At 34.9% G+C, this 27,472-nt stretch overlaps 3 protein-coding genes across 5 annotated transcripts in view; 1 reads left to right on the top strand and 2 right to left on the bottom strand.

The window, feature by feature from the left end:
* LOC111492326 (adagio protein 1-like) overlaps positions 1-9,258 on the bottom strand; it is a 12,209-nt gene extending 2,951 nt beyond the window's left edge. Inside the window, exon 1 of the mRNA XM_023141627.1 lies at positions 8,435-9,258. Within this exon, the coding sequence (XP_022997395.1) occupies positions 8,435-8,661 (227 nt within the window). The 5' untranslated portion in view covers positions 8,662-9,258. The remainder of the gene's footprint in view (positions 1-8,434) is intronic.
* Positions 9,259-9,809: 551 nt separating this feature from the next.
* Positions 9,810-13,391, bottom strand: LOC111492320 (pentatricopeptide repeat-containing protein At2g18940, chloroplastic-like). 2 transcript variants are annotated; one of them, XM_023141616.1, is made up of 2 exons: positions 10,362-13,391; positions 9,810-9,825 (listed from the first exon to the last, which is right to left on the bottom strand). In XM_023141616.1, the coding sequence occupies exon 1, from the start codon at positions 12,950-12,952 to the stop codon at positions 10,394-10,396; it is 2,559 nt and encodes an 852-aa protein (XP_022997384.1). In that variant the 5' UTR covers positions 12,953-13,391; the 3' UTR covers positions 9,810-9,825; positions 10,362-10,393. The 2 variants fall into 2 exon arrangements, with proteins under 2 accessions (XP_022997384.1, XP_022997385.1); XM_023141617.1 differs by lacking the exon at positions 9,810-9,825 and having other exon boundaries at positions 9,958-10,429; positions 10,480-13,391.
* Positions 13,392-14,955: 1,564 nt separating this feature from the next.
* LOC111492342 (homogentisate phytyltransferase 1, chloroplastic-like) lies at positions 14,956-27,222 on the top strand. 2 transcript variants are annotated; one of them, XM_023141653.1, is made up of 13 exons: positions 14,956-15,176; positions 15,459-15,512; positions 19,252-19,526; positions 19,708-19,791; positions 19,894-19,968; positions 20,383-20,466; positions 21,050-21,139; positions 22,775-22,876; positions 24,369-24,464; positions 24,731-24,802; positions 24,893-24,988; positions 25,650-25,754; positions 26,964-27,222. In XM_023141653.1, exons 1-13 carry the CDS (start codon positions 15,137-15,139, stop codon positions 27,003-27,005), a joined length of 1,215 nt encoding a protein of 404 aa, XP_022997421.1. In that variant the 5' UTR covers positions 14,956-15,136; the 3' UTR covers positions 27,006-27,222. The 2 variants fall into 2 exon arrangements, with proteins under 2 accessions (XP_022997421.1, XP_022997420.1); XM_023141652.1 differs by having other exon boundaries at positions 14,957-15,176; positions 15,456-15,512.
* The last annotated feature ends 250 nt before the right edge of the window (positions 27,223-27,472 follow it).

Here is a 27,472-nt window from a genome sequence, read left to right as displayed (position 1 = left end):
CCCCCCCCCCCCCCCCCCCTCCCCCATAAAACCTCTTCGGAGTAGTTGCCCTCACCAAGAAGGAAGTTGCAGCTGGTGAGAGTAAGAGGACCTTGGGTTTGGGATAAATGGGGTGCTCTCAAGATTGAAGCATAGATAAAGTGGGCATGCATGACCCACTAATCAAAGAACTAAGCTACAAATTTAGACTCCTTGAACCCGAATAAATAATAAATTCATGTGTTAATACCATGAATTTTTCAACTCCAAATATTGAAAGGTTAAACGCCTGAAAATTGATTATTGATTTATATTGATGGCCAGTTGGACTCTTGAGTTGGAGGAAATGAGAAATGTAAGCGTTGCTTTTTGAGCTGGATTTCGCTTCAAGTGATAAACGACTTTACACTACAAAGATAATATTCAAGGAAACAACCTTCCAAAAAGAGGAAAACAAACAACAAAAAACCAAACAAATAAAATCACCTAAAAAGAATCTAAAAGCACACCATAGAAAGCCCACGAGCTAACCAAAACAACCAAAAGGAGAACAAAGAAACTCCTTCCACACAACCAAGAACATTTAAATATATGAATAAATTAAACCCACAAACAACCTAACCAAACCCGAATTTTAAAACTAGCAAACCAAAGTACCAGAGAATGGCAGAAACACTAGAACCTTCCAGCCGTTTTGGAATTGTAATTGTCATAGTTGCCCTTGCAATTGATAGGAACAAGAGTGATGGCAGCTTGATGAAAGTAATCTGGAAAATTGAGTTTTTCAAAATGATAGGGATAAAAGGCCTTGGAGTGACCATTTTGCCCAGCTCCATATATATTCTTGAAAAAGAAGCCAGATCCAGATATATTCCTCGTTGAAAAGAGAGATCAAACAACCTTTAATGAAGTCTTCTAGGAGACCAGTACTAAAATCTTCAATAAGGGTTTCTCCATCAAAAGACATGTAACTACTAACACTCCCATTGAAAAATTCATCATCATCCAAAAGATCATTCCCTAAAGTGGAAGTCTTATTATTAGAACAAAAGATAAAGACATGCCTCCCATAATATTCTTTAAGATAGACTTGAACCTGTTTCGACAAAGGCCACGTGGAAATCAGATAACATAAGGGGGAGAGAAGGCTGCATCGGCCAAGAATTCCCTTTATTTATTTAAGGCCACTATATTAAAAGAGGAAACTTTATAAGAAGACTGCTCATCTTTCCAAATTTTCTTAGCTCAAAGGACATTTCAAACAATGGTGAAAATTTGACCTTGAAGAGGAAGAATCAAAAGTAAAGATTTGAAACATCACTTTTCAAAGAAACAGGAGGGGGTCTTTTTCTTTATGATGTTTGTCATACGAAGTCTATGTTTCCATAAAAGGTGTACTCTACCAACAAAGCCAAGACAATCCATCCTTTTTATCTGTATCCATAAGAAACCCTCTCCCATTATTGGGATGCATTGTTAAAATGTTGTCCTAATGTTGTTTCAACAGGCGTATGCCTAAGGATTCTCCAAGAGTTAGAGGAGCCCTTTTAGAGATTTGATACTAGAGAAGAAAAGCTTACAAGATAAAGCGACGGTCAATGAACAAATTATTTGTTGCCTTAGAATGGGTGCACCCTCCCCAAAGAATTGTGAAATTACCCTTCCTTTTTTTAATAAAGTGAATGAAGAGTAACAACAAAAATCCTATTTTTAGCTCGATTATCCAAAGAGACAAAGGGTTCCAATCAAGGCCTCTTTTGCGGTCGCATCCAAAGTTCTTTTTTTTCACCATCCACAAATTAAAAATGGAAGATTGATTTTCCTGGGTGACTGTTCTTGTCATGATGTACTCATTTTTATAGCACCAACAACCGAAGTCGAGCATACATAAAGCGATTTTCATTCGTGAATGGGCAGCCAACCACTTAAACATAGAGTTCCACCCATTCTCCACATAAATGAAAAGGGTGGTCCATCCACTTATTTTTAAAAATGAGACCAACAATATTTCCTAGATGGGGAAGATTGGAGAAGTGATCTCTCTCTCTCTCTCTCTCTCTCTCTTCTTCCTTACAGGAAACAAAAACATTCCCTATGAAGAGGTATTTACAAGAAGCTTGTGCATTGTGGAGCGAGAGTAGTTAAGTTGTAATTACAAAAAGGATGTTTTATCTTCCTCCAAGATAAAGCTAAGAAAATGATAGAATCTACAAAAGTTGGTGTGTTATGCTTCTTTACATTGAAGATACGACCATTCCGCTCAAGCCAACTACTCCAAAAGAAAGCCCTCATGAAATTCAACCAAAGAGTCTTCTTCTCATCTTTGAAAGGATGTCCCATCAAAACACTAGAAAGAGAAGATGTCGCCTAGATGAACCAAATCCCAGTCCATAGATGATAAGTTAAAGCTCCAAAATTCATTGGCAAAGTTATTTCTAGATCCACCATATACAGAGGGCAGCGTGAGGGAGAGATGTACAGCCAAGGGGATTTCCTTTGAAGAACATCGTGGATGTTGATACTCGACAAACTAGGCTCCCAAATAAAGAATTTTATCCCTATTTTGGATAAGAACCTCCCCATATATGTTTGTAGAGAAACTCTCAAATTTTTGTAAACCAACCGACCCAATTTCCCTTGTAAGGGATTTGGTTTATGAAGAGCCCATCTTTTTCTAAAAAACCAGCAGCATTCATCCACATTTACAGAAGTGTCTTATTTTCCTTTTTCTTGAAACAAGAAAACAAGTTCTTCAGTGTTACAACCTAATAACACACCTAAAAGGCACCACCGCTAAAACCACCCAGATAAACCACCCAAGTAACTTAAAGAAAAGCACCCCAGTTAGAATTGATTGTAAAGGCACTATAATTTCTAATCACTTCTAAGGAAACGCACAATACAATTAAAATTTAGCTAACTCAAGTACTTCTCACAACCTCCCGTTTGCCCATTGAAAATTATGGTGGTTTCTTTCCTTCCAAATACACCTCCAAACAAATTTCAAGGTCTCTCGTACAAAGCTTCTCCGTTTTCCTCTTGAAAAGGTCACTAAAAACAGATTTTGAATATTCCATGATGATTCAAATTTATTAAACAAGAGCACTAATCCTCCATGAACTATAACTATGAGACAAGAAGATCAAACAAATACTTCTTTTTGGGCTCAAACCTCCAAGCCTTCACAAGCTCCAAAGTGAAGACAAAATCTTGATGGATCCAAAGCCAACATGGGGTCTTTCCTTTAAAGCTGATAAGTATTTTGATCCCAAAGACAAGCTGATCAAACAAAGACTTCTTTTTGGGGCACTTTCTGTTTCAAGTTTTCTCAAAGAAATCTTCAGCCAAACAACTTTTCGACAATCTCAAATGATAAAACAAGATTTACTGGAAAAGACACGGAAATATGAATATTTCAAGTCCTCACATCTCTTCCAACCGCAGTGGTTAATCTAAAGTAGCTTTACAAGATCAAAAACTCCTTAAACTGAATTTCCTCCATCTTTCTCCAAGTCAGAATATCCCAACACATCAAAATCATCCCAACAATCAAATGCACATTCCCCAGACAGCTGTATAACGATTTGGAAATTTTAGAGCAAGTGGTTGAAAATAATCTAAATGTCCTGATTGTCTTGAAATTTGATTCACTTCCCATTTCCAAATTTGATTCAAGAGTGTTCTAAGACTATGTTTTTCTTTTTATCATGGAAATATCCACCAAAAACTTATGTGCTTCATCCTTTTTTTCCTCCCTAGTTAACCACTCCTCCATTGGCCTATATATACTAGTGATCACATTATGCCAAACTTTATCAGTTTCTCTGAAATATCACTACTTCATTTGCCATAAAATTTCACACCTTTTCAAATGTCCAATTCGAAATTTGCCACCTTACCATGCCAAAGGAAGTTTCTTATATTTCTTTCCACATTTACTACCACTCTGTTTGGTATAGGAAACATTGACATGAAAAGGGTCGGTAATATAGCTAGTACAAATTGATAAATAGCTGAACTAGCTTCAAATGACAGTACTTCGTCCATTTACCCAATGTATGCATAACTTTCTCCACCAACAGCTTCCAAAGATCAATCTACTTTTTACTTATTAACCATTAACAAAAAAATCACCTGTCATATTTTATGCTTTCTCAAGATCAATTTTTGTTGGCTTGCCCCTTTTCTCTTCTTTTCTTACACAAAAGAGTAGAAAATGGCATACAGAAAGACGGCCCATTGGATTCAAACCAAACTAGCTATACAAGAAAGGGTTTCAATCCAAAAGAATAAGCCGAAGCACCATCTCCTATTCTTCTTCTCCTTTTTTTTTTTTTTTGGAAACTAAACCATCTTTTCCCCTTTCGATAATCTTTTTTTTTTTCTTCCTAGTAAGAAACCAAGTTACATTGAGGAAGATGAAAGGATTTGTATCATTATTTCATTTTCCACAAGTAAAGGAATAAGAAAGGACAACACTGTAGAATACAGCACACCAACTAACCTTTTAACCAATACATTTGTTACTTATTAGGGGTAGCAAATTATAGACCAAGCCCTTATTAATAATGAGGATATTGAGGATTATAGAACTCCCAAACAAAAGAGGTTCACTTTAAGACTTCAAGAAGGCATAGGATCACATGAATAGAAACTTCCATGAAAAAATTTAGTGAAGAGAGACTTCAGGTGTAAATGAAGATGGCAGATTTGGAGTTGCAGCAAAACAGTTACGTACTTCATTCTCATTAATGGTAAGCCACCATAGCATTTGAGCCTTGAGAGGTCTTATACATGGTGATCCTCCTCCTTTTCACTCTATGCTCACAATGGATATTCTTAGTAGAATTATTTCTCAAGGTCGATGACAATATTCTTGAAAGTTCTGCGATTGGAAAGGATAAAGATCATCCCATTTTTAGTTCACTGATGAAACCATCTTTTTCTACTAATTGAAGGAAAGGTTGTTCCTCAATTTGAATCACATTAGAGCAATCATCAAGACTATGTCTAGGCTTAAGATTAAGAAAGACAAGTTTTAGATTTTGGTTTGAATGGTGACCCTCGGAATGTGGATGGGCTGCTCTTGCGGGGTGCAAGGTTGGTTCATTCCCTTCGTTCTATTTGTGGCCTTCATCTTGGCCAAAACCCAAGAAGTTTCTCCTTTTGGACCCAGTAGTGGATAGGGTTCATAGAGAGTAGCCTCGTGGGAGAAAAGCTACTTTCAGAAGAGGTAGGATGACTTTTATTTGTTCATTCTTGAGTTGTATCTCAGTATACATTTTTTCCCATGAAAAGTTTACAAAGGATTTTGGGTGGAGAGGATCGAAGAGGGGAAGGGACTTGTCTTATGCAATGAGAGGTGGTCACAAAGCCAATGGACTTAGGGGGATAGAATTAGGGAATGTAAGGGCACGAACCGAGACCTTGTTGGCTAAATAATTGCAGTGCTTCCTCTTTAATCCAAGACCTTATGGTACAGAATTATCACAAGCAAATATAGTCCTCATCCTTTTGGGCGAATATCCATAGGGCTAAATTCACTTCCAAAAATCCTTGATGAGCTCCCCTTCTTTTCTCAATTTGTTCAGTTTTTTGTGGCTGATGGGAGGGATACTTATTTTTTGGTAGGATAAGTAGTTGGAGGACAGACCTCTTTACCCTATGTATGAGAAATTGGGTGGCAGATGGGCTCTGTCATTTTGATTGGGGTTTTGTCATCTATCTTCTGATAAGAAACCAAGATATTATGGCTGTTTTATCCTTGATTGAGGAGTCAGAGATTAGTTGAGGGCGAAGGGATATTCATCTTCAGAGTCCAAATCTCTTATAATTCCCTCTTTTGGCGTATGGTGAACCACTCTCCCTCAAATGTGTCTTTCTTTACTTTATAGTGGAAGGTGAAATTTCCCAAGAAGGTTACGTTTTTCACGTAACAGGCCATTCACGAAAAAAGTTCAACATCTTGGATCGATTAATGAGAAAGTTGCCCAATTTAGTAGGCTCACTTTGATGCATTCTTTGTTGGAAGGAAACAAAGAACTTATCATAATTTTAGAGTTATGACTTTGTTGGAGCGGTTTGGAGTTGTTTGTTTCAAGCATTCAACTTTCGGTTTGCTAGACATGTGAATTGCAAAGAGATAGTCAAGGAGCTCCTTCTCCATCCGCCCTTAAGGGAAGCGGAGACTATAAGGAGAGATGAATAATAGGACTTTAGAGGTGTTGTTAGGGACTCGAGTGATGTTGTAATCAACCTTTTAAGTCTATTTTACTTGACTGGAGCCTATTTATTTAGTTTTGCTCCCTTTTTGTGGGCTTGGTTTCTTGTACGCCTTTGTATAGTTTCATTTGTACTAAGAACCAAACTGATTGCTGAAAAAATTCCTTACTCCATTTTTAATCATAGCCCATGAAGTCTCTTTATGGGGGAATTCAAAATACCATTCACCGGGAAATCCTTTAACACCTCCATGACCTCATCCTTGAGAAAGAACCAAAATTTTGTGAAAAATGTCATCTTTCAAGTCAAAACCATCTTGACCTGTGCTTTTGTATAAACTCTTCAAAGCTAATAAAACATCACCTCCTTCAAAGCGTGTTTCGAGCCAAATTACTTCCATTCTAGAAGATTGGCTGCCAACATACCACTTCCCAAATAAATCCGCACTCCCAGTTTTTAGACTAGAGATTACTAGAAAAAGCCATAAGTTCATACTAACCTATGAAAACTTGCTGAATTATCATCTCACTAAATCAAACCAACCTTTTTTTCTCATTTTTGTACAAATCTTACTCCCTCTTTGTGACTTAACTCCACAAATTCCTATTTGAGAATAATTTCTTCTCCTTGTCCTCAACCAAAAACCTAACCAAGAAGTATTCACCAAATTGATGAACCCTAGACTCCCTGAAACTCAGTAACCAATCATTGAGACTCCAGTTCATGCATTTTATTCAAATCTTTTTACAATCTATTATTACAATTACATCATGACATCGTAACTTGTTGGCCTTTGCCTAGATTTGGGGTTTTACTGCTTTTTATACAATCCATTCTATAAAGTACTTTCCAGTAAAAAAAAAATCTCCACCAACTTCAAGTATCGAAGATACCAAACTAAGCATGAAAAATGAAGTCCATCCTTCAGAGGGCAATACACACTAGATCTTCAAAATACCTAAAACCTTGCTTCTCGGAATCATAAGAATCCTAAGAGTTCCATCTTTTACAGCCTCAAAAGCAGACTAAATACCTCCCCTACATAGCATCACAAGAAAAATTATAACAGTAAGCCTAATCCTCATTCCAAGAATACTGTCATCGTACAAAATCCTGTGGTTGGTGCTTCCTTCCTCAAAAGCAACGCACATCTTCTAAATTTTGCAAATAGAAAAGCTTTAGCATCAAAAGATTTCTATAGTATGCCTCTAACTATCCATGCAAACCTTTTGAATTTCTTTGGAATTCGGTTTGCCATATAATCGGGCATAAGAAGTAGCGATTACTAGATAAGAAAAACACTTTGACAGCGCCAATATTCCACAGCCTCCATCAAGACAATAGGGAAAAAGGAAACCTAGACGAGATTTCTTAGCTGAAATGATGATAATAGAATCTAAGAACAAAAAGGTCATTCTTGTATGCCACATAAAATAGAAAATGATGGTACAACAACTTGATAAAAATTGCAGAATATGGATGTTAAGGTGCAGAATGGTTTCTTAAGAAACTGGCACTAATTTCATTGCTCCCTTTCAGAGACAATCACTTCACGGTTTGGGAACAAAATATCCATCGTTGTAAGGAAGCCTTTTATTTATGATATGCCTTCTTGTAAAGGAGTGTTCATTTACATAAGCATTAGATTACTCATCTACCCTATCAGAGTATCCCATCCTTTGAAGATTCGTCTCATATTGAGACGTTCATTTCCGTAGGCACAAGATTACTCATCTACCCTATCGGAGTATCCCATCCTAGGAAGATTCATCTCATATTGAGAAAAGAGACCCATTATGGAGACTTGTATGAGTAGAATTCTTCAAACTTCAACTGATTACAAAAGCTCACAACGAAGCTAAATTGTCCCAAGAAATGAAATGCAAGGATGTAGAAAGTTGCATAAATGTCGATCATACCTTCCAGAGAACACACTACGGTTTCCAGCAACCTACCCATCAGCTATATACACAGACCAAGAACATGCCAATCCATCCAATATTAGGCTAACTGACAAATTAAAGAATAACTAGGCCCAAGACTTCCTATTCGCCCAAGAAACCACAAGACATAACCATCAAAAACAAATGCCAGCCCGTCTCTAACCAACCGAAATAACCCCACCCCAACAAAAGGAAGAAAAAATATGCATTCAACAGCTAAATAAGGTCCAGAATTATAACATAAATAGCAGTGAATCAATATAATACGACTATTTTACAAATAAACTGACCAATTGCGACCAAGCACTTCCTCCGCCCGATAGCCAGAAACCATTTCGAAGACGGTGTTGACATAGATGATGGGATGGTCGGGTTCAAGAGAATCGGTGACGACGAACCCACATGGCGCAGTTTGGAACAAGTTCTCCACAGGAAAAGGAAGAGGCCCACCATCGTTGAGTAAGAAGCCCTCGTCCTCCTCGTCTCCGCTCAGATCCGAATTGCTGTCCCACTCCATTTTCCTCGCTTCCAAAACCCAAATATTCTCTTCAACCCATTTACAGATATCCAATTAGGAAGAAAACCCAGAAAAGAATCCGGCGATCGGAGGCCAAAAAATAGGGTTTTAGCACAAAAACGAACAATTAAGACGGTGGCAACACTCGACAACTGAAATTGAAGAAGGTTGGGACGGTTCACACAGGGAAAGATAACGAGTGGTTGAAAGGGTTCGGCAATTTAGCTAAAAGTGTAGCTCTTCGATAGAAAGAGATAGAGAGAGAGAGAGAGAAAGAAAGAGATTTTTGGTTTGACGGGGTTAATAAAAACTTGGTTTGGTTTCGTTTTCGCTCTTCACCGCCCTCTGATGAAGAGAAGTCAGGGATGGAGAGGCTACTACTGGGTGGTTGAGGCTTCTGGAAAGAAATAGCCTTTTTGCCGCTTTTACGAAATGAGGATTTTACTGTGGCTAAGGGTGGTGGAGCGAGGCTTGGCTTGGTTCGATCGGGCTTACATGGAGCTTTAGGTCTACGCTAAGTCCTGTTGAGGAAAAAGGGTATCTCATTTCCTCCGCTGTTTTTTTATCTTCTACCATTTTTTCTTCCTTTCATTTCCCCACACTGCTTGCTCGACTGCCAGTTCTCTCACATGTGGGGTAATTGATAGAAATGGTTCAAACATCGCATCTCCTTACTATTTTTGGTGTTTCTTTGTGTGAATATATACATGCTTGCTCTCTTTTCAAATATTTTATTTACACTACCCTAACCAATTCGTAAATTAACATGAACTTAATTTGACGATGAATGTATTAATGTTAAAGTCCGAGTTCATATTTATTGAACTAACAAAATTAAAATCTACCATTGAGGTTTTTTTTTATATGGCACCCAGATCCTACACAAGTATTGTTGGGTTGCACACATAATAATATCTATTATTGTTGATTTTTAAATATCTAAGTTTTTAAGAGAAAAGGGGAAACTTTTGACCATTCTCCTTATAAATACTTCATTATAACCTCATATGAGGCAACTTAAAGTCTGACTTCTTCGTTATACATAACTTCCTCCGTCTCTTACTTTGGCACGTGAGCCTTTTATCTCCCTTTTTGTAGGTCACCTATCTTCCAAACTATAAATTCTCGATCGAAACACATGACGGTGCTGCAAGTTTTCTCTTGCTAAATTTAGACATCGACAAATATGATGAAGTTATGAATATTATCTAGATTTTGCATCATCATCAAATAGATTAGAAGGTAAATTTTAAGAACGATGCTTGCATCCATACTGCAAAAGTGAGATTTTGACCATTACAAAAGGGAATGTGCTTTATACTATTAAGGCAATAGAAGATGATGACAATAAATAGCCATGTGCACATAAATGGTTTTTTGGAGTTGAAGCCTCTAAGTGCAATATCCTTACTTACACAACATGTAAAAGGGATAAAAAGAATACAAAAATAGACATCTTCAACGAGGTTGTGAAACTGAAAGGACAAGTTGGGCTTCATCAATGTCTACAGCCCAACTCCAAGGCCCATTATAGCCCAAACTCCAAGGCCCACTTAACCTTTAGCCCATTTCAAATGACAAACCCCTCCCATTTATGAATGAGCTGCTAAGGACCTAAGGTGTTTGATGTTTTGTAATGGCTATTAAATATTTACAAGTACTTCTCTATAATGAACAAAGAAATAAACAAGCAGGAATACCTCCTGGAGAGATCAAGAACTCATCATCTCCCTTACATGGGAAGCAAGTCTTTGCGTGGAATGGTAGTACTCATCATCTCCCTTACATGGGAAGCAAGTCTTTGCGTGGAATGGTAGTTGAACGAACCGTCGATGTTCTTGATCCCGAACACGAAATCCATAGCTTCTTGATATTTTCTTGCTTTACAATAACCGTCCACGACGACCTTGTACGTAACTTCATTGGGTTTGCAGTTGTTCTGAATCATGTAGCTAATGACTTCATCTACCTCTGCAAACATTCCACGTCCCGCATACCCCGACACGAAAGTGTTGTACGTAAATATGCAAGGATGAATCCCTCGAGTTGTCATCTCGGACATAGTTCTTATTGCTTCTTGCATGAGTCCTTGTCTGCAGAAGCCTTTAATTACGGTGTTGTATGAAATGAGATCGGGTTTTAAGCCAGATTTTATAAGTCCCTTGAGGATTTCTTCTGCTTTCCAGCATTCTCCTCTTCTGGCATACATATTCATTAAGCTATTGTAGGTGACGAGATCCGGTTGCAGTCCACCTTCACGAATCAAGTGCAACGTCTCGTGGGCTTGTTCGTACATGTTGTTTTTAGCAAAAATTGATAGCATCGAGTTGAATATGACCATGTCGGGCTTGTATCCATTCTTCATCAGCTCCTCAAATGCCCTTTCCATTCCTGCAACTGCTCTGCACTTGATGTTTGAAAGAATGAGTGTTCTTAAAAGAACCCAGCTGGGGAAGATCTGACCATCATAGATATCTTTTTCAATCCTCTTTAATCCTTTCACATTCCCCCCTTTTGCATAGCAATGGAGCATCAATGAGTATGAGGTTTCATTAGGTTTGAATCCCTTGTTCTTCATATCCAGGAACACAGATTCTGCTGCTTTCCAATCCCCTCGTCGAGCCAAAGCGTTCAGAAGCGCGTTATAAGTCATAATACATGGTGTAAATCCAGCTTTAATCATCTCATCGTACATCTCTGCCGCATCGATCTTCAACCCACAACGGCCATATGTGCTAATCAAAGTGTTAAACGTGTCTCTGCCGGGTTCAAAACCACAGTTTTTCATCTTCCTAAGAACACGGTTCACAAACTTGTGATTCCCCTTATCACCACACATGGCAAGCATCGTGTTCCATGTTATTCGGTTTGGTGAACATCCATTCGTTCTCATATCAACGAGTATCTTTATCATTTCCTTCGACTGCAACTTCTTTCCCAGAAGTGCAAGAATAGAATTATACGTGCAAACATTAGGAACACATCCTGATTTCTTCATCTGGTTAAACAGTTCTAATGCCTTCACCTCCTTCCCTGCGCTACCATAGGCATTTATGAGAGTTGTATAAGTCACAGCATCTGGCGTCACACCTTTGCGCGTCATTGTGTCAATTACATCAGCTCCTTCCTCGTAGAATCCAGCCCGAACATAAGCTGCTACGAGCTCATTGTAGGTAATAGAGTCCGGGGTGCAATTATTATCCTCCATTTCTTTCAAGATGTTTAAAGCCTCTGAATACATTCCAGCTTTTCCAAATACTTGAAGTAAAGCATTGTAGGTGACAGTTCCTGGCTCATAGCCACTTGATTTCAACCCAAACAAGAAATCTTTAGCTTCATTTATCAAACCCTCTCTTCCACAAGCAGATATCACAGTGCTACAAGTGAACTCATCAAATTGCAAACCTTCACTCCTCATTTCATCCAACAAACCTAAAATTTTATCCCAAGAACGACCCATTTTCCCATAAACATCAAGCATCACATTGTATGTAACCAAACTTGGAGAAAGACCACAGTCCTTCATTCTATCAAACATGGCAATGGCTTGCTTATACTCGCCATTTCGAGAATAAGCGTGAAGAATGGTGGTGCAAGAGCGAACATCAAGCGAGTATTTGTCAATGGGCATTTCGTCGAACAGCTTGAGTGCAGTTGAATATTTCGATTCTCTTCCAAGAATCCTTATCATAAGTTCAACAGCTTTATTATCAAGTTTCACATTTCCAGAAACAGAGTTCGACACAAACCATTCAAACAATAAAATAGCCCTCTCGCTATGCCCCGAAAGGTCTAGCGCTTTCAAGAGACTGACCAAATCAATTTCAAGCAACTCAAACTCGACAGAATCAAAATAAGCATTCAAGCTATCAAAAGGCTGTTCAGCGATTGAATTAAGCAAGCACATACCCTTTTTGGAGAGAAATTGAAGAGGCCCATCTCGAATCTTCTCGTCATTGTACACAATTTCCGGAGCTGAATTCAAGACGGGTTTCTTCAACTGAGGCCCTTTGCTCCGTTTCTTCGTTGAATCCACTGAAATTTGAAGAGAAGGCAAATGGGCAACATTCTTTTGCGCAACATTTACAGGTTTGAGCTTGTGGAGAGTGTCATTAGGAGGCAGAGACAATTGAAGAAGATGCTGAAGAAGGGTATCGATCGGAAATGAGGAAGAAGGCGGCGATGGAGGAGGAGGAGGAAGATTCGTTGAATTAAACTTCAAAGATTGATTTGGTGGAATGGGTCTGTTCACTGGAAGTGGGCATCTGTTGGGGAAGAGAGCGCCTTCCATTCTCGCACTAAATATGGAACTCGAGGTTCGAGCTTCGAGCTTCGAGCTTTAAATAAAAATGGCTGAATTGAGCTCGATTGTTGACGGAGGAGACTAAGGAAACTAATTCCACGGAGTGAAAGACTTAGCCGATGCATTTGGGCTTAAGTTCACAGAATGCGTGAGGGAGAGGAGGGGCCATTATGAATATATTGATGGATAGTTGAAGAAAAATCAATTATCTTGCTCTCTAATTTTGAGTTGATTTTTTTTTTTTTTAATTTAATAGTGATTCTATGCCCACTTTTGACTATGATTCCATTTGTAACGATTTGAAATCACCACTAATAAAATTATTTTATTTGCTCTCTTCTTCAGCCAATATAAGATCTCACATGTTAGATATGTATGCACGTGATTGTTTTGTGTATGAATATGCAAATTGAATGGATGTTATGTATACTCGAATATGAACTTTCTAAATGTTGTGGGATCTATTATTTTAAACTTAAGATATTTAAAATCTTGTATGCACACGAATCTTAGCAATTATCTATTGGTGTGCGTGAGAATTACTTTGGATTATATATTAGTGTATTGGGGTAAATTAACTATCTATGTACATGATACTATAATCTTAAGACAATAGTCTATTTGAGAATAATTATTAATATTGATGGCTAAATAAACTAAAAAAACACAAAAACATTATTTATAATATATTAAATTAAATTTGTTTTAATAAATTGAAGTAATAAAAATAAATTAACTACTAATCATACTTATTTATATAAAATTTTGATAACAATCCCTTATTTCATTTTATTTGGAATAAATTTAATTAATTATAGATCTTCCAACAACAAAGATTTTTTCCAATCATTAAAAAAAATATAATACGGGTCCTGCCACATAAAATAATTTTTTAAATAAAATGAAGAATTCTAATATGAGCCCATGGAAAATATGGTATTATAAAATAATTTTTTAAATAAAAAGAAGAATTCTAATATGAGCACATAGAAAATGTAGTATTATAAAATTTTCATGACGTTGATCACACACAAGAGGTTCCGAGAGACCTTGTCTCTATGAAAAGATCGACACTTCTATAAGTAAATTTCAAACAAATAGAAGTACTCGATTTAATTGATTTTGTTGATATGGTTTAAATGGTAAGATTGGAACTAGACAAAAGTATATCAAAATCTTAATAAAATAATAAAAAAAAAACTTGTAATCCATAGCTAAAATTGTTATAGATAACCAAATAATGGTTGGATATTATTTTGAAATATTTTATTTTTATTTTATATTTATGTCAATATTTATGTCAATATTTTGATAAGGTTTGAATTTAATTTCTATATGATATATATTTTCTAAATTTTACAAATGAGTTAAATTTTAATTAATTTATTTAAATTTGTTATAACATGATTCTTGGCCGAAAATTAATTTGATTATAATTAAGTAAATCATCTAAAAACTTAATACAAGCTCATTAAAAATGAACATAAGTGAAAACTGAAAGAATAACCGTGTAAAATTTTTAATTCATAATTTATTGAAAATAAAATTTAAAATTCAATGGTAAAATTAAATACTCCAAAAAATCAAAATTAAAAATTATTTAAATTCTCTAATTTTGTTTAACAATTTCTCAAGTTTTTTAATATCTATTGAGTCCCAATTTTTTTTAAATAATCATTTTGATTATTGTTATTATTTTGTTATTTGATATTTACATATGCAGATGTAAGTAGCTTAAACTTATAATTACCACATATTTTTATTTATTTATTTATTTATATTACATTATTTTTTAAATCATCCAGAAAAATGGCAACACAACACTTAATAAAAATTTTAGAAATATATTTATTTTTAAAATTAACTTTTGGCGGACAAAATTTAAGATTTACGAAAATAATATGACAAATTTAAAACGAAACGATGAAAATATAGTTCCAACAATAATATTTTGATAAAATAAATAAATAAATAAAATGAGTGAAAAGGGAAAAGAACGGAGAATCAATAATTTATTAACGCCTTTCAGTGCAGAACTGCACTTCTGGACTTTGGTTCGGTTGTTCAGAGCTCGGGCGGAGAAGGCGAGAAAAAAGTTTGCTTCTGCATTCTTCAGAGCTCTGAATCTCCACCATTTTCCTTTCCTTCTCAAAGGGAGAAACCGTCTTGGCAATGGATTCCGTGTTCGTTAGAGCCTACCGAAGTCATGTTGGTATGCTGTTTGTTTTTCTTTCAATCTTAGTGGTTTGAGACTGTTTCGGCTCAGTTCAATCTTAGTTTTCTCCGCCGGAAGTTCTGCATTTTGTTTTTAGCTTTTTTTTCTTTCTTGTTGATTGGTGTGTTTTTGTTTTCGAGTCTGTTTTTCTTTTTTGATGCTTCGTTTTCATTTACACTTGAGGAGTTACTCGATGATGTTCTCGCGATTCTCATCCTATTGCTTGAGTGAAGCTGATTTGAGTCTGGTTTTGTCTGATTCGCTGTTTCTGTTCAGTAGGTGGGATTGGAAGCGGCTGGACAAATCGTGACGTCAACAATGTTTGGCTTCCAAGTAAGACCAATTCGTTTTTGAATCCTTATTTTCTTTGCAACTATCGCTTACGATTCTCGTCTTCTCTGGCATCTTTTAATTCGTCAATCGCACACGCAGGATTCGTGTAATTTTTGCTTGATTTTTAAATTTCATGTTTGGTACTGCTATTGTCAAAAGACTGTTGTTGATTGTGCAAGTTTAGATGAATTGAACTAGCGGAAGAGATTATCCGGGCGGCGGGTTGTCATGTAAGCTTGGAGGGGCTATTTGAGAGTTGATGAATTTTAAAATTAAACAATGATTTCAGTCGTAATGAAACACTTAATGTTTTTTAGCCAGATATTGGGTTGTAATTTTAAAAATTTAATTCGGGAACTACGATATAAAATTACCTGCAAATAGCCTTTAAGTCTGAAGACAGCATAAACGCCTGTGTCGATTAAAACTCTGAACTTGCACTTTACTTCACAGCAAAGTCATTTTAGAACAGAAATTGATACCCATTTTATTTTTTAAAATTATGCTTGTTTTCTCACCATTTTTTAAGTATGTTTTTCACATTCCCTTGAAAATACATTGAATTCTGAGCCAAATTTCACAAACCAAATCAAGTTATTAAATAATACTTTTCTTATTTTTAAAATTTTGACAGATCGTTTAGAATGCTTTTAAAATATAGGTGATAAAGTTAGGAAGCTAGACGCTGAAGTATTGGTTATAAGCTTATTTTCAAAATCAGAAACCCATAAACAACATGTTATCGGAACCTAAGATTTCAATTCTAAAAATTATTATTATTATTATTATTTTGTTAACATTGAGAATATTTCTATGCAAAAGAAGATAAAATTATGGTATCTTAATCAATAGTTCAATATTAAGTTAACTTTCAATAATATACAAATATATCTATATCTATGTATATATTGGAATAAGAAATAGTCCTTCCAGGGTGAAAGAGTATACGAACGTGTACAAAAAGACAAGCTCACAAAAGGAGTTCTCAACCAACTACAAGAATGGACTCCAGTCCAAAAGAATAACACTCCGCTGATTATTACAAAAAAATAGGTTAACAAATAGATAGCTATTGTCGAATATCCCTGGAAAAAGGTTGTACACACGTGTGAATCTGCGTCTATTTCTATTACATATACCTCTTGTGTGTGCACGTGTCATAAGAGTGGGAGGAAGGTGCGGATCAATTTTAAGGAAGTGCCTTCATGTTTATTGAGTAGATTTAGAAATCTGAAGCGTTGAGTTTGTTTTCTATATGATACTTTCGACAGTTGTTCAACATGGTCATGTCAGATGCTGATGAACACATGTTGGTTGATTATTTGGGCACTTGTTCAACATTTTTATGGCTCCTTCCTACACCTTACATGTATAATCAAAGCACAAGTTTTTTAGTTTTTCTCCTTCCTATACATTGTTCTAGCCGTTGAATCATTTCTCCCATCCGGCAATCGTCGTGGATAATTCTAGGATGAGCATTTTTACAGTCTCTATGAGCCTGCACCCTTAGTTTGGTTTAACAGGCGCACTGCTTGATATTTGTTGGATGTCTGTTGAATACTCACTGAATATGTGTTCTAGTTTGATACTTTAAGCACTTGTTCAACATGTGTCAGATGCTGACGAACTCATGTTGGATGATTATTGGACACTTGCTAAAGTGTTCAATCATTACTTATTAGCTTATGTTTGAAACTAGTAATCGATAAAGGAAAATAATAAAATTTGAGTGAAAATATTTAACGTTTTTAACCATATATTTGAAGACTTAATTTTACTACTAATGAAATTTACCAAGGAACATAGTTGACTTACATTTCTTTCCTAGGATAGGTTGAATCATTATAAAAATTTAATCCTTTGACTTGTGCTATAAGATGTTAAGATCATGAGAAATATACAATTCATTTCTTCCATTTCTGGAAAGATATATTTTTTTTCCTTAGCTTATTTTACACATTTAAATGTCATCATAAATTTGAACAAATTTATGTGAAAATCATTGAAATGTGTGGATATTCAAATATATCTGAATTAATGTATAGTCTGATAACATATCCTAGTCTTTTTGAAAATGATGTATTGTTGTATTTCACTGGGTGACTTTATCCTCTGTTTATGTTTATGTTTTTTAGTGTAGCCTCTATAAATATAGCTCCTTGTTTTGGACGAGATTATGGGAAGATGGGGTGCATGTGGTTTCCTAGTGTACCGATAATGGGGTTGTTTAGGTCACTTCTCGTTCATGTGTTATCTTTTAGCCTTTGCAGGCATGCAAGTGATGTTGTGCGAGGGTGGATATTTATTGGGTTGAACCTTGGTGTGAAAAGACTATAGTTATTTCTGCCTTTGTAGCTTATCTACTCTCATTGCCGGTTGGAAGAACTTTTTTTTTTGTAATTCCTTTCTCAATGATAAGAAAATATTCTTTCTTGAAGAGATGAATACAAGGGGAGTCTAAAAGGCAATTATCAGGGAAACAAAATAGGAACGAAAAATCACGTACAAGAGAAAAAAGACCAAGCTCGATCATTCATTTATCAATTAGGAGCTAGTTACAAATAGAGAAGTAAATAACAAAACACAGAAATTGTTGTACAATATGATTTGACACCTTTTGTTAGGAACGTCTTTTCCCCTTTTGTAAGTTTGTCTCATCAATGAAATCTAATGAATCCGTTTCTTTTGAAAAGAAATAAAGAAAACAAGATGACAGGAGAATTGTTTCCGTAATAGTAATAGTATACAACATACAAAGTCTAGGTGGCATTCAAACCACTATCTTTTGGAAGTTCAAATACTACTTTGGCCCTGCACTTTCAAAATGTTCATTGCGGTTCCTACACATTCAAGTTTGGTTTAGTTTGGTCCCTATTCTTTTAATATGTCCATTTTGGTCCCTGTAATTTATAAAAGTAACCATTTGTTTTTTTTTTTTGTCTCTAATACATCGATAGTTTCTTATAAAAAAAAAAAAGAAGAAGAAAAATAATAAAAGTTACTGAAGTTTGACTCTGCAACTGTGCCTCTGTCCATTTCATTCTTGCGTTGTTTTTCTAGTAGAGAGGTGGATGGATGTGCCCTTTTACCATCCATTTTGAGGGTTTGGTGTAGTCCCATGTGATTCTCAGACAGACTTGTATTCGTCTGTGAGATTCTCCCATGTGACTAGTTTTCAGCAAGGTCTTGTGGAAAGATCAAATGAGAGCTCTCTAAGAACTTTGATTAAAACCAATCCTTAAGATGTTGAAGGAAATTTTTTCCATAATTCAAGACCACAAGCTTCAATAAGAGACGCAAATTTTAGTCTGAAAGAATATTTGGTAGTTTCTGTGGTCATAACTTTAACTATCAAATCTGGTCACCGGATGACTAAAGTCTGGTTTTGTGAGAGTTATAGATAGAGTGAAAATAGAAGGATGTTTAATGATCCTAAAAGAAGCATCCAAGTGCTGTGGGAATTTATTGTTTGTTTTTTCTTCCTGGAGTCAGAACTATTTCTTGATATTTTTAAAGCGGGTGACCTTCGTTAGGTCTTCTTTTTGTAAAATTCATATAATTGGGATGTACTTCATGAAGAGATTCAGAAAAGAAGAAGGTTGGTTCCCCCCCCCCCCCATTTTCCTTTCTTTGATATGTGCAATTATGGCTCTTCTGTTGTCTTATGATTTGAAAACGTAGAATAATTAAGGAAAGAGTTCAAGAATGCTTGCTTATCATTCACATGTCCCAATTGAAGGTCCAAGGCCTGGAGCACTGAAGATTTCTAAGAGGCCCAGTTGGGTGGAGTCTGAATCTAAATCACATCATGTTGAATGTGTCTTTAGAAGACATCGGGAAGGATACACCTTCTGTCAGAAGAAAGACAACCGAATTCAAATTAGAAATGCAGCCTCTAATCAGCCTTTTGAATCCGAATCGGAAGTTTTACATTCCAAAAATTATGGTGACTCTGTAAAGAGTTTCTTGGATGCTTTCTATAGGTTTTCACGGCCGCACACAGTTATTGGTACAGTTACGTTTAAAAACTCATGTCCTTTTAGGTCAATAACTTTTTGTTTCATTTCATTCTCTGTGGGAAAATTATTTGATGTAGCCGCCACATTGTGCCTGCCACCATCTAAAGCACTGAAAAATTACTCTCTGTGAAATATATTATGTATCTTCAGCTTATGCTTTCCTTTCATGCTTGCAGGCATTGAGCATTGTATCAGTTTCTCTACTAGCTGTTGAGAAACTATCAGACTTGTCACCATTATTTTTAACTGGNTTTTTGGAGGTGATTTTTCAAACAAGATTTATAGTTTTTTTTTTTTTTTTTTTTTTTTTTTTTTTTTTTGTGCTTTTGTAAATATATAACACATTTGCAAAAAATTTCCAGGCTATAGTTGCTGCCCTCTTCATGAATATTTATATTGTAGGTCTGAACCAATTATTTGACATCGAAATAGACAAGGTACTTCTTTTGTATTCTTTTTCCCGTAGCAGCATATTAAATTAGGTCTGCTGTCATAATTTTTAGCGAACTTGGAAGAGTATCCCATGAGTAAATTTTTATCAGAATGATGTAGCAGTCTTGGTTTTGGACCTATATTTACATAGGCATTTCTGGCAGGGTATCATGCCTATTTGTGTAGTGATCTCCTTATTTGGTCAATACCATAATCTTTTTTAATTTACCAGTGTGAGCATTTCAACCATATATATCTTCTAAAAATGTGTGGTAGCACCATGAGTGTGCAGAATAAGCTATCATATGATCTGACCTTCACTTAACAACATTTGAATAATAATAAAAGCGGAGCTTGCAATATTCTTTCTTGTAGCCATCAAAGAAGACCTTAATGATTCCTATGTGTTTCCATTGCAGATTAACAAGCCATATCTTCCATTAGCATCGGGAGAATATTCTTTTGGAACTGGCGTTGCAATTGTCTTCACGTTTTCTATCCTGGTATTACTTTTTATGTGCAACATCATTCGCAAGACCCTTTGTTAGAATTTTTATTTTAGTATCTTTTGGGGTCTATTTGAAGCAATTTAATATGTAGAAAATATCTGCGTACTATTTTTTTTTTTTTTTGGACAAAATAACCTTTTGGTCCTTAGGTTTTGAGTTTAGTTTCTGTTTGGTCTCCATGTTTTAAAATGTTGTACTTTTATTCTTGAGTTTTGATTTTAATTTCTATTGGGTCCCTACACTTTTCTAGACCATTTTAAAATTTTCATTTCATTAATTATAATCTTATAATTTAATATTTTAAGATATATTAAAATATGGAGGGAGAAATACGTATATATTGAAAAGTGGAGTGCAAAATGGGTAGGTAAGTTTCTCTCTTATAACCTTTTATATGTATATAGAGTATAGATACTATTTCTAGTTAGGAATATCTGTAGATGCATATAACTTTTATTATAAGCTTTTAATAAATATTACTTCTTATGGCTATTTCCATTTGTGTATCTGAACTACGTATAATGGGCGCCAAGATTCCATTCTTAAACTACTTTACTCTCCCTATGTTTTTGTACAGAGTTTTTGGCTAGGATGGGTTGTTCGTTCATGGCCATTGTTTTGGGCACTTTTGATCAGCTTTATTCTTGGGACTGCTTATTCCATTGATGTGAGTGGGTTCCTTTATCTTATCATTTATTTTCAGATTCTTATCTACCAAAAAGCCAAATCAAGTATGTCCATCTTGTCTAAACTGGCTACAGTATCCTTTTATTGGAGTGTTGAAACCACTCTTTTCATAATTAAATGTGAGATAACATTAATGATTATTGCACAGGGTCCAAATAGGTAATCAATTTTCACATTCTTTTCCTTTTCATGACCACTGCTTCCTTTGTCTCTCTTTAACCCAATATAGTTGTTAGATAGGAGTTGCATTTGCAAAACTAAAGAAGCAAGTAAACTATCGTCTTCCTTTCTTTGTCAGTGCTACTGTCACTTGAGGTTGGGGGGGTGTAAAGAAAGTAGGTTGGTAGGCTAGATAAGACACCTTTACAATGGGTTGACAGGACCTATCTTTAGAAGGGAAAATTTTTTTCCATTTCCAAACGAAATATGAACGTTTAGAATGGTTCTTGTCCAGAAAAGGTTGAAATGTTTGTATGGTTAGCATGTTTAGATAGTATAAAGACTGCTGAGAAAGTGCCAAAAAGATGTGCCTTCTGGAGTTTAAGTCCCGTTCGGTGTTTGCTGTTCTGTTTGGATACTAAATATAGGTCCTATCAATCTTTTTCTTATTCTTAATGCAGAGGAGTGTAGAGTTTCTTACTACAAGCGACAGGTTCAGGTTTTTTCTGTGAATGAAGAGTGAGGCCTTGGGGGAGGTTCGGTCCATAGCTAGCTCCAATGACCCCCCTTGGGTTTCAGTGGCTAGAGATTTTTGTAGTTATCCTTTGTTTCTTTTTCTTAATAGTTGGAGGTCGTTCTTGTGATTTTTCGTTGGCTCGTTTTGTTCTAGGCTGACTTTTTGCATTGCCCCTGGTGTATCCTTTCTATTTTCTAAATCAAAGTATAGTTCTTCATAAAAATAAGAACAAAAAGGTTGAAATGTGAAACATTTGTTATGTGAGATACTTCAAGGTTTCTCTAGGTCCCATCTTCCAAACTTTCTTCTTTCATCTTCAGTAGTTCTTCCCCATTCATTGGCTATCAAAATTGGACCAACAATTTTTCTATCACCTACAAATCCATTCTAGAAGACAGTAAACACTTTTTGCAATCTCTCTACGAAGCAATAATGTTGTTTACCAAGTTATATCTTGGTGTAAACCATCTAATATTTTTACTTCTTATAATTATACCTCTCTCATTGTCAACATCATGGATTTTATATCCCTTCTGTAAATTTCAATCATCAATGAAATTATCTCTGGTCCATAGAAAATAAAATAAAATAAATAAATTCTCTTCTATTTTTCTCACGATAATTTTTTTCGTACACGGTAGATTTTTTATAGAAAGAATTATTTACAAAATTTTGAGTTGATTTTGAATGGAATTTTGTGAAAAATAATTTAAATGATTGATTGAGGATCTAAATTGACTCCCTGGAACTTTTGAGTCATTTTTTTTCTTGTTCACCATTCTGAAATTCTACCTCCTTAATTGTCGATTGATTTTGATGTTAATATTGTGATTCAGGATGATGTAAACTAAATATTTTTGTGAGCATAGTTAAGTAATTGAAAGAAAAATTGATTTTGATTAGGAGCTTGATGGTCTTTTAACTTTTCTGTTATTTCAGCTGCCACTGTTGAGATGGAAGAGATTTGCTGTGGTAGCCGCTATGTGCATTCTAGCTGTTCGAGCCGTGATTGTTCAACTTGCTTTTTTCCTACACATGCAGGTTAAAAGTACCTCTTATTTTGAATAAATAATGATTGTTATCCATGCTCTAGTCATGTTGTGGCATGTTAATTTTTTTTTTAAATGTTTATTATATAATAATATTTTATGAGGAATATCAATATGCATGTATGTTGACTTCGTGCTCATAGGTGTATTTCTATGCACAACTGTAATTAATTTTTCTAGATTGGAAGCCAGGCCACTGATGTAAGTGTAGACGTGAGTTTGAATATGCATGTAGAAATCTAAATAAGACGGACGAATTGGGGACACAAAAATCATGTTCAATAAACAGAAAAGTTGGTGGGATCAAAAGATTAGATACTATTTGAACGGGGGTAGATAGATTGATGGCAATTTTTTACTTTTTTTCAGAGAAACAACTTCTCATTAGGAAAGAATTAAAAATTCAAAGGATACAAACTCCCAAAAGGAGTGAAAAGGAAAAATTAAAAAAAATATAAAGATTACCATATAAAAACAACCATGAACAAAAACTTTTTATAAACCTAAAAATACACTCCCCTATAAAAATGACTATTATTTACTTTTGCTACCATTTTGAGAACTTGAGAAAACTAGGGAGGGATTTCCAAACTGCTTTTTTAGCTTTTACTTTGTACTTCTTAGAAATGACGTAGTAAGCATCATTGAGCTCTTGTTTGTATTGGAGAAATCAGCTCTTTATATTCTACTCTGCAAAGAACCATTCCATCTCCCCTACTTTCTTCTATAGAGTTAATAAGAATTTGAAGGATCCCATGCGTCGATGCCTTTGACTTGCGATGTTTCGACTTCCGTAATTTCAGATTCAACTGTTATATTTGTTCCCAATGTGGTCTGAAAAGCTTCAAGAGCCATTCTTTTTGGACACTCAGAAACTTGATGAGTCACCTTACATATGAAGCAAGATGAGGGTCCTTGGTTGTAATTATTCTATTGATACGACCCTCACCATGAGATTCCACCTCTTTATTGGAAGGGCTCACAAGCTCCCCCTCCAGTTCCAAATTTGTCTCCTCCTCAACCCTTGAGAGAGTTGGATCGACCTCACATAAGGAAGTCTGATTCCACCTCACATCTTCAGATTAATTATTACTGTGGTCAAATAAATGCTCTGCTACTGTGTAGCCAATGAAAAGATTTTAAATTCGTTAATCATATAGTTTGGACTTCACCTATGGCTTCAACCTTTTGATTAAACAGAAAACTCTGTCCTTTTTTAGGCATATCACATAAGTGTTACATCAACCCACATAACTCTGTAACAGAAAACATCGTCTTTTTCAGACATCACATATGTCCAACATCAACCCACAAAAAATCTGTAATGTAGTTTTAGATATTTCACATGTATTCCAATTCCCATGTGCTCAAAATATTGATAGTTAAGTTTTACACACTAGCATTTGTGTTAAGTTGTTTCAGATCTTCTTTGTTTGGTGCACTTATATGTTTGGGGATTGACTAATATGTATCAATGTTTACAGACTCACGTGTTCCAAAGACCTCCTGTCTTTTCACGTTCCCTGATCTTTGCAACTGCATTTATGAGTTTCTTCTCGGTTGTTATAGCATTATTTAAGGTAACAATTGATTTAAATGAGAATTGAATTTCAAAAGTTTATTTGTTATCTTTTCATATTTTGTGACTCGTAAGATTTAAATTCTTGGTAAAAAATTAACATATAGCTTGAACTCATTCCATCTAATTTCTTTATTACTTAAAATGACCGTTATTGACCATTAGGTCAACCAGGGTGATTTATATTTAGTGTAATAATAGTAACATTTACTCTTTCAACTCCTAATCAATTATTCTTGTAACTTGTTATTGTACTTGAGTTTTTAGGATATACCAGATATTGATGGAGATAAGATATTTGGCATCCGTTCTTTTACAGTACGTCTAGGGCAAGAGCGGGTGGGTATTCAGTTATTCCATCTTTTTGCTCAAATTTTGGCATGAACATGTACAATCATATATCCTAGCACGATGATTTCACTTCTGCAGGTGTTTTGGAGTTGTATTTCCTTACTTGAAGTAGCATATAGTGCTGCCGTTTTAGTGGGAGTTGCATCTTCCTCCCCATGGAGTAAATGGCTAACGGTAAATCTCTAGTTCCTTAAAACGCATGCATAGACAACGTCATAGTTCTATGAAAAGAAAAATAGATTAAAAATAAAATAAAAACTGTTCTTACAACTAGTATGCAAGTAGAGATGACAAGTAACTTATATTTTTTTTCGAATATGATGTTAAAATATCATTTTGATTTTAGTCCTCTTGAACATGATCTATTTTAGTTCTTGTACTTTCGAATATCCAAGTTTAGTTTTTGTATTTTCAATAAATCTTAAACTATTGCCTACTGTTATTTATTGTTAACTTTTCAAAAAAAAAATCTCTATGTCTTTTAGTCTTTTGTCTATAAACTTAGGAATCATTTTCACATAATGTTGTTTTTGAATGAAAATTGTTACTATCATTTTACCAAGTTTATACAAGTTTGATATATATTAACTTTAGACATGACCAATTTTAATATTTATTGGAAGTATAGCACTAAAATAAGAAGTGATTTTGAAAGTTTTACAGTTACTTTGTTATGTTTAGAATTACTCCTAAATAAACATTTAATTGTTCAAAATCAATGATGACAGGTTTGAGAGTGTGATTTTGAACCTAACAAAAGTGATTTTAACTAATTTAAAATCGATCTCAACATAAGTACTTTCTAACTCATTTAATATCCTTATACATTCTTTAGGTTGTTGGACACATCACTTTGGCTTCCGTTCTTTGGATTCGTGCCAAATCAGTTGATCTGAAGAGCAAAGCTGCCATAACATCCTTTTACATGTTTATATGGAAGGTAGGAGCTTATCCTTCTAACTCTATTTGGATTCACTTTTTAAATGCTTAAAAAATATTTGTGAATGAAAAAAAAAATGTTTTAAAACCATTATTAAGAAGTCAATTCAAACAGACAATAAATAAGAAATAATTGATAGTTAAATGAGCGTCAATGCCATGATGGTAAGGTGCTCTAAGGGGTGGTCTAACTTGTAGTCTAGTAACTATAAATTTGAGATAAAATAAATGTTTATTTGTAGTTGATGTCTCCCGAAAAACGTGTGAAATAATCAATCACTCTATGAGTTTATGCTGTTGGATTCAATATTGATTCAGTCAATTTTAATAGCTATAAATTCACTTCTGAAGCATAGGAATATTTCATTGGAAAAAAGCCAGTTCTCGGAGGATAATCTACTTCGTGTATTCTTTTAAATGCTTTTGGTGGTATCAGTTTGTTATATGTTTTATTGAGGATGAGTCAACTGCTTACTTTTGGAAAGATTTCTTGGTGGGAAAGAAACCCCTAGGTATTTTATTGACCGAAATCTGGTGAGGTGGTCAACCTTCCTTCTATTATTTCTGACCATCGTGGGAGAAGGGACTTGAGCTCTTGGGTTCTGGAGGCCCTCAAAGGGGTTTCTAATAGGCCTTTCTTTTGAATTCTTTGTGCCCTTCTCCTCCTCTAAGAGCCCTTGTGTTTTCCTCTCTTTGGAGGGCTTTTAGGTCTGCTATTGCTGCAGGTGTTCCTATGTATTATCAGTTTGTTAACGAGTTTTTAACGCATTACTTCAAATCAGTTATGAGCAATACAGAATTAAACCATTTTGTATGTGGGCATTAAATATCTGATATCTTGTTGAGTACTCTTTTTAGTTCAATTGGAATCGGGTAATTTTAAGCTTCTATCTCTTGATTGATAGTGTGTCCAAACCAGTCAAACTATGTTAATTGCTAAATGTTTTTTTTTTTTTTTGACAAATAACTCCCATTTGCTTTTCGTTAGCAAAGTTTACATCTCGGTAGCTAGACATAGTCTTCTCGGTGTCTTAGATGGACTCTCTTCAAGTATCGGAGTCGAAGGAGTTTTCTATTTATTCTTCTTTCTCTTATCTTTTATAAATAGTTTGCTTTATAAACATTTGCTTTATGAAAGTTATTGTTATTATTCTTGCTTTTTTAAAAACTCTCCCTCTCTCTGACCGTCTATTGATGTTCTGGTTTGCAGCTTTTTTATGCTGAGTATTTGCTGATACCGTTTGTTCGGTGAGGGTCTGAGCAAGAATGTGATTAGGTGGAGTGTGTATTGTACAAACTCCTTGATAGAAATGGAGTAATACGTTTCTGTTAAATTCCAAGTCACAAAAGCAATCCATTAGCAATCTCCAATTTGAATAATTAGATGATTATCTTCGTAACATTTAGCTTTGGGACTGACATTGCAAAAGAGGTTAATATGGAGAATATGTTTTCTGTTGAACACTTAATCTTTCTGGATTATATCATACGACATGCATAAGGTCTTGTGGTCTTGTATTTAAAATTGTGACCAAAATTGAAATTTAATGGGATGATGTACATAGAAGTCATAACCAATCATGAGGGGTACTACATGCATTACAAAATTCACACGAATATCATAATAATAATTTAATAACATGCAAAAAAAAAAAAAAAAAAAAAAAAAAAAAAAAAAAAAAAAAAAAAAAAAAAAAAAAAAAAAAAAAAAAAAAAAAA

The sequence above is a fragment of the Cucurbita maxima genome, unplaced genomic scaffold, assembly GCF_002738345.1.
Source record: "Cucurbita maxima cultivar Rimu unplaced genomic scaffold, Cmax_1.0 Cma_Scf00017, whole genome shotgun sequence".
Classification (NCBI taxonomy): domain Eukaryota; kingdom Viridiplantae; phylum Streptophyta; class Magnoliopsida; order Cucurbitales; family Cucurbitaceae; genus Cucurbita; species Cucurbita maxima.
The sequence above is the reverse complement of the archived record's forward strand: the minus strand, read 5'-3'. Positions and strand labels throughout refer to the sequence as shown.

Bases quoted from the DNA above. Each gene is read 5' to 3' on its own strand.
- LOC111492320 (XM_023141616.1), bottom strand. From the start codon at position 12,952: ATGGAAGGCGCTCTCTTCCCCAACAGATGCCCACTTCCAGTGAACAGA.